Below are 7,228 nucleotides of genomic sequence, written 5' to 3'. Positions count from 1 at the left end.
AGAACATTTTACAAGTGGTCGAGAGCACTCTTACTCTATCTATCTGCTGAAGTTGCACACGGCACAACACCTGCCCTTTGTGTTTAGGGGGCGTTACCTATGCTAATAATCGGCCACATGCCTCCAATTTATAATCATCATTCAGGCCCATTGTTAGTTGGTCACATAATCTCACAAAGGGCAGGTTGAGCTGGACAGATTTGTATGGTGAATGTCTGTATTTTGTTGCTAGGGCGAGGTGGTTCACTTAGCAATAAGGTATAATACACACAGTCAGAACCACGAGTTATAACATTGACTTGCTGCGTGTGAAAGCTCAAGAAAATCTTTAGTTTCCCCGCATATTTAAAATGTTCAACATACTCAAGGGTTTTGATGCTGAAGCGTCATCGACCTACATCAACCCCTACGCAGTGGATGTAATCCGGTCAAAGAGAAGGGATCTGGTTTATGGGATCTCACACACCGAGGATCTTCTGGATCTCCTCGTCACGGAGGGGGTCCTGACAGCAGCGAAGAGGTCCATCGTCTTGGCCATCAGGACTCACAAAGATCAAAACTCCAGGGTCCTGGACATCCTGGAGGCCAGAGGTGAAAGGGCATGTCGCAAATTCTTCCATCCGTGTCTTTTGCTGGCAGAACCCGACCTCTACCAGCGAATCAAGACCTATGTGGGTGGTGTAAATGAACGTATTCGAGACACGAAGAGGCAGCTTATTGGGTATTTGCTGGAGAGGGACCAGGAGGGGATGGATGACATTACTGAGAGAGCCGTCACTCGGAAGACTTTATTTACCACCAAAGGAACTAAGAAAACTAGCTCTGAAAAGGAAGACAGAATGACACTTTTAAAATCAGAGGAGCACAAACCAGCACAACCAGAAAACCTCATCCACATGATCGCTTCAGACGGGGAGCTAGTACTGCTGGAGGAGCTCTTAGAAGACACTGATATTAACACTGTCAACTCCTCCAATGAGACTCTATTACATGCAGCTGCAGAGCACGGTCACCTGTCCATCATTGAGACCTTGATCCGTAAAGGAGCCAGACTGGACCTGCAGGACAATAAAGGTCACACTGCTCTTCACAGAGCAGCCAACAGGGGTCACACTGAGATAGTCAGGGCCCTCGTAGAGGCCGGGGCCCCCATCTACACTCTGGATCTGCAAGGCAAAACCCCCATTCACCTGGCGGTGGAAAATGAGCACCTGGATTCTGTGGAGGTCCTGGTGAAGGAGGAGGCCAAGCAGTCCGAGAGCCACACACAGGACATGTTTCTTCACACAGCAGCTGTGGAAGATAACTGGAGGCTGGCTGAGTTGCTGCTGCAGAGCGGGGCTGCTGTCGACGCCAGAAACAACCATAAAAAAACTCCTCTGTTTTATGCAGTGTCCAGGAACAACGAGAAAACGGTGACAGTCCTCCTAAACGCGGGGGCTAAAGTTGACTATGATGTTATAAATGAGGCCGTTAATCTCAGTGAAGAATCATTTCTCCGTCTGCTGCTTGGTGAGTCTTTTCACCTGTGGTATTTATTTAACATCTTGAAGAAGGCTACTATGGAGTCAAAGGAGTGCCATAAACATTTGTAAGAAGCACACATAAAAGAATAAAAGAGTAAATAAAAAAGCTATAGGGAAAATAATAAGGAAAAATAAAGGGATGAAAATAGATAAATATCATTGGATATGTATTAAATTATATACATACAGAAAAATAGAGTAATTTAAACACAAAAAAATAAATAAATATATTTTTAAATGTATAAATAAATCAAATAAATGTGAGTGTAAGTGCCATGAATAAATCTGTAAAAGTATAAGAAAATAAATGTGGAATATAAAGAAGGACGAAGAAGACCATACATAACTGCAAATCAAGTACTGCACAATTTTTGAGGTACTTGTAAGGTGGAGTCAGGTAAAATGGGCCACTTTTTTGGTAAATGATTTATGAGACCATCAAATAAACTATGCATGAGATCTAGTGGTATTTTTATAAATTGGCATGGGTCTCTTAAATATGTATTTGTTAAAAAAAAAAGTGATATAGTATAATAGTTTTGGAATTCTGAGAGTTAGAGTATCAGCAGGTTCCCACGACACAACATTCATGTAAAATGGGCCAGTATAAAAATAGCACATGCAACACAGTAATTTCAGCTGAAATAATTTAAATTTTAGCAGTAAATTAACACTAAACACTGTTTTACACCCTCAAGTTCTGTGTAATTTCTGTGTAAAAGGGTGTGGGTATTTGTGGCCCATATTAGTTGAAAATAGTGACCCAATTTAGTTGACATGGATAAGATAAAATGGGCCAGTACCTAAAATGACTTTTTTCCAAACAGATCCACCTTTTTTCTTTTTTTTATTTCAACTTTTTTATTTGAAAGAGCCTGTCAAAATATTGCCCAGAAATATTTTTGATTTGTTTGTAAGCTTACTTATAATTGCTATAATTGCTTTATCATCCTTAAATCCATTAATACATTAAAGGATTTAAAATAAGAATTTTACAGTAATCAAGCTCAGAAGAAACTTTAATAATAATGTACTATCATAACAGCTGTGCTGCAGAAATGCTAATGAAAACTAACATTGGGCCTCATGCAGGGAACGATATACGAAAAAATATCTACTTATTAAAAGAATAAATATGTAAATAAAAAAGCAATAGGGAAAATAATAAGGAAAAACAAAGGGATGAAAATAAATAAATTGCATTAAAAAATATATATATATATATGTATATCAAATATACAGGAAATCTATATGCAAAAAAATAAATAAATATATATTTTTTAAATATATACAGAAATATATACAGACTTAAATGAACAAATAATGTGAAAATAAATGAAAATGCTTCTTATTACTATCATATATTTTGTTATTTCATTATATTTCCACATTTATTTATTCATTTATTTATTACTTTATATATTTCTACATTTATTTTCTTATTCTTTTACAGATTTATTCTTTTTTATGGCACTCCTATGACCCCATCACCATGCATTAGACTTTCTTTTTTGAGATGTTACAAGGAAGCTGCAAACATACAAGCTCACATTACATCTTGTTTTAAACTCTAGATAATCCCAGAGGAGCTCTGAGTCAAGAAACCCTGGGCTCTGCTCTCTTCTCAGCTGTTAAACAGAACCATGATGGAGTGGTAACTGCTCTCATAGACAGCGGAGCAAACATGAACATGGTAGACAAACAGGGGTACACTCCTCTCCTGTTGTCAGCTGAGCTGGGGCACACCGAGGTCTTCAGGTAAACTGTCTGACAACGACTAAATGTTGCTAAAACACAGTGACGTGACTCTTCTACACATTCACATGGAGGGGAATCTGATAGCTGTGAGGTATTATTATCAGTGACACATTGCTGACTGCCATGGTGTATTTTTATACTACCACCAGGGGGCATTTTACACACAGAACATAGACTATAAACATATCTAAAACATCCAGCACACACACGACACATATGGGGGTATAATGTCCATATTATTCTTCCTATATCAAATCATATATTCTATATGGTCTTTATAAATGTTTTGCATTTTGTCTCATTTGTCTGTTTGAGTGTTGGCATGGATGTTTTTTTTTACCTTTATTTATTCAGGGGGGAGGTTCACTGAGAGCAATGCTCTCTTTTTCAAGACCAAAAAAATCTGGGTCAGGACCCAAATTTTTTTTTCACATTCACACCTCAGTGGTAGTAATGAGGGGGGGGGTTTCACTTTCCTCACCCAGATTTATACTGCCAGTTCAGGGGATTGACCCTGCAATCTTCCAGTCTCAAGCTCACTTCTCTAACCTTTAGGCCACCACTGTTCTTGTTTTCAATTATTATACGCACTGATTTCAATATGTTTAACTGTAACGTGAAATTTCTCATAGGAAGGCATATAAATACCACGACATTACACGGACGTTCCGGTGTCATGAGTAAGCATTTTAGCCTTTTTGCATGTCATTTTTACATCACGCAGACGTCCACACTTAGGTTTAGGCAACAAAACCAGGAAAGTGTCATGGTTGGGTTTAAAATAAGTAAGGAAACAAACAAAAAACATGTACGGAAACAACGTAACCCAACTACGGAAAACACAACACAAGCATTTACATTGCAGTCAGTTTAGGACACATGGTGTACAAATGACATGTGGAAATCAAGAAAGGCATACTTATTGCACACTAAACGCCATGTGTATTATTGTGGCATTTATACGCCTTTTTGTGCAAACTTTCAATCCCCATCAACGGACTGGTGTTGAAAATTAGCTTTGGCTAAATACATATGTACAGTACATCGGACACTGCTTCTGCAGTTGTCAATATTTCTCTGTACTTTGTTCCTTACAAATAAACAAACAAACAAATAAATACATAGATAGATAAATAAATAGTGCAGCTCTTTTATTACTGATATTACTAGCTACTGCTAATAAGTCAATTTTTACTTTGAGTCAGTCCTTTTTTTGTGTTGCAGGAAGTTTTTGTAACTAAATATTAAATAGTGACCTCATTTATTTTTCATTTCAGAGTGCTGGTAGCAAAACAGGCCAAAGTGGATGCTACTTTATCCGACCTCTCCTCAGCGTTGCACCTGGCTGTCCACAGTGGCAGTGTGCCCATAGTGCAGATGTTGCTGGAAAAGGGATTAGACCCGAACATTACTGGACCTAAAGCCCAAACCCCTCTACACCTGGCAGCTCAGTGCAATAGGCCAGAATTAGTTGGTCTGTTGTTTACAGCTGGAGCACAGGTAACTGTAAAACCAGTTGGTCGTTAGTGTCCATTTTTTGTGTGTAGAGATTGAGAGTTGTTTGTCATTTCTTTAGGTAAATGCAGTAGCCCAGGATGGGCTGACCCCTCTGCATATAGCCAGTCAACAGGGCCATGCAGACCCAGTGATTCAGCTTCTTCAAGGCAAGGCGGACCCAGGAGTGAAAGACCGGCTGGGGAAGACAGCCTTGCACTTGGCAGCCTCTTCACAGGGAGGAAGTCGTGTGGTAGACTTGCTGCTGTCGGCCAAAGCCAACCCAAACACCGCTGATAACGAGAAAAAAACTGCTCTGCACCTGGCTGCGATGGAGGGGAAGGTAGATGCTGTGACCTCACTGTTGTCCCACAAGGCAAAGGGCGGGGCTAAAGACATGGATGGCACCACGCCTCTACATTACGCAGCAGCTGGTGGGCATGCCAGCGTTGTTTCAGCTCTTCTACAGTCACTCAACAACAAGGGGATAGAGGAGAGGAACGCGTGGAGGAAAACGCCGCTTCATGCTGCAGCCGAGAGGGGCCATGATGGTGTGGTGGTGCTGCTCCTGGAGGCCGGGGCAAAGATCAACAACACGGATCACAGTAAAGACACTCCTCTGCACTGTGCTGCACGGGGTGGACACCAGGAGGTGGTGAAAATGCTTGTAAACTGGGGCCAAGCTGGGCACATGGGGCGGCGGAAGAAGGTGAATCTGCAGGCTACCAATAATGTTGGGAAGACACCTCTGCAGGTGGCAGAGAGCGGAGACACAACAGAACACGAGAGCATCGCAACTTTACTCATGAGAAAGATGTTTCTTATCAAATAAAGGGTGTGATAAATAAAGTGAGTGATAAATAAAGTCGGCTTAAAGTTACTACGAGGAACTTTGCTTTTGTGTTGATTATGATGGTCCCTGTGGACAAAAGCGGAAGTGTTTCCGAGCACCAGAGTCCCTTTAGTAAACCTCTCATTTGACTGCAGCAGGGTCTGACAGTCCTGGTCCAACAAACACAAGGCTTTCATCCAGGAGACCGCTGTTTGTGTCCGTTGCGTTTCACTTTAACTTTATAATGATCTGTTTGTTTGTGTTCCGTGTTCACAACAAACACTAGTCATGTTTTCACTGTAAAAACGTATTATTTTAAGCCCAACCATGTGTTATTTTCTTTAACCTAACTAACTGGTTTTGTTGCCTAAACCTAAGCAAGTGCTTTTGTTTAATTCACAACATTAACCATGTGTTTACTGCAACCGAAAAGTGACGCAGAGGGGTCTGAAAAAGCGTCAGTATCTTACGAGTTGGGATGAGAACGTGTGGTCATATCCTGTGAAAGGTATTGACAACATGTTTGGTTTGTTTTTTTTTGCTTAAATTAGAGATAGAAACAAAACAAATAATACAGAAATAAAAGAATGAATTTATGTAAGTCTTGTTAAGACATTAGAATAGACTGCAAAGGTTGGTTGTTGAGGGCTTTTATATTCTGTAATGAAGTAAATATGTCCAACACTCTCCATGCCAATAAAGTTCTTCTTGGAACACTGAACCAAATAAAGTCCTGGTTCTGAAATAGACCTCCATGAAAGGAGAATTTAGTTTTTGGGTTAGCATAATATTTCAAGTCAGAAACATGTCCTCTTAAAGATAAGGAAAAATAAATAATGTGTAGACACGTGATGGCCACTTTCATTCAAAAAGGAAGATTTTTAGTTCATTAATTTTATGCTATTGGTCTATTGGTCGGTCGGTTATGTTCAGTGCTGTGCTGAAAATGTTAAAAAATTTGCTCACAAAGATGTATTTTTCTGTATTTCACATTGCCTTTATCGACAAAAGATCTGCAAAGATGCAAGTCTTGCTGGATGATTATAGTCTGATGAAGGTAACTGCTGGTGATTCACACCCCGCCTTTCCTATGATGTGTTTCTTTCTGTATGATTGTTGAAATAACGAATAAAATTGCAATGACACTGAAACCAAAACCACTGGAGACCCAAGAAGGTCGTGGTGGGATTTTTTTTCTAGCTTTGTGTTTCCTCACTTATGCAACATTTGCATTTCTTGGTAATTCTTTTGCATCCCCCACATCACTTTTCCATTGTGTTGGTGCTGTGATTAATCTCTTGCATCTGAAAATGCTTTGTCACAACGATAGATTGACACATTTTTATTTTAACATGGCCCAAAGTATAATGATATTATGTTAAACATGTTTTGAGCAAATGCAAAGCAAGTTGACCAGAAACAGAAAGTATTTCAGATAAATCAAAAACCTGTAGGCAACTTTAATGTAAAAAAAAAACAACCTGATCTTTGAGGTTGACATTTTATTATACATTGCTGTCAGACTCCATTGTATGGACACTGGAGAGATTGATGGAAATATGTTCAGTGGTCTGTTATAAATTATTAATCATTTATTCTGGCTTTGAATTACGTAACT

General features: G+C 39.5%; 1 protein-coding gene across 1 annotated transcript; it reads left to right on the top strand.

Moving 5' to 3' along the window:
- The first annotated feature begins 350 nt into the window (after positions 1 to 350).
- Positions 351 to 6,749, top strand: caiap (CARD- and ANK-containing Inflammasome Adaptor Protein). The gene is made up of 4 exons (XM_074636722.1): positions 351 to 1,512; positions 3,101 to 3,284; positions 4,562 to 4,784; positions 4,861 to 6,749. The coding sequence occupies exons 1-4, from the start codon at positions 351 to 353 to the stop codon at positions 5,608 to 5,610; spliced, it is 2,319 nt and encodes a 772-aa protein (XP_074492823.1). The 3' UTR covers positions 5,611 to 6,749.
- The last annotated feature ends 479 nt before the right edge of the window (positions 6,750 to 7,228 follow it).

Source organism: Sebastes fasciatus, chromosome 5 (genome assembly GCF_043250625.1).
Source record: "Sebastes fasciatus isolate fSebFas1 chromosome 5, fSebFas1.pri, whole genome shotgun sequence".
NCBI classification, from domain to species: domain Eukaryota; kingdom Metazoa; phylum Chordata; class Actinopteri; order Perciformes; family Sebastidae; genus Sebastes; species Sebastes fasciatus.
The sequence above is the reverse complement of the archived record's forward strand: the minus strand, read 5'-3'. Positions and strand labels throughout refer to the sequence as shown.

Excerpts from the sequence above, each read along its gene's own strand:
- caiap (XM_074636722.1), top strand. The coding sequence starts at position 351 with ATGTTCAACATACTCAAGGGTTTTGATGCTGAAGCGTCATCGACCTAC. Across the intron at positions 1,513-3,100 it reads ATTTCTCCGTCTGCTGCTTG|ATAATCCCAGAGGAGCTCTG; the intron begins GTGAGTCTTTTC and ends TTTAAACTCTAG. Across the intron at positions 4,785-4,860 it reads TGTTTACAGCTGGAGCACAG|GTAAATGCAGTAGCCCAGGA; the intron begins GTAACTGTAAAA and ends TCATTTCTTTAG.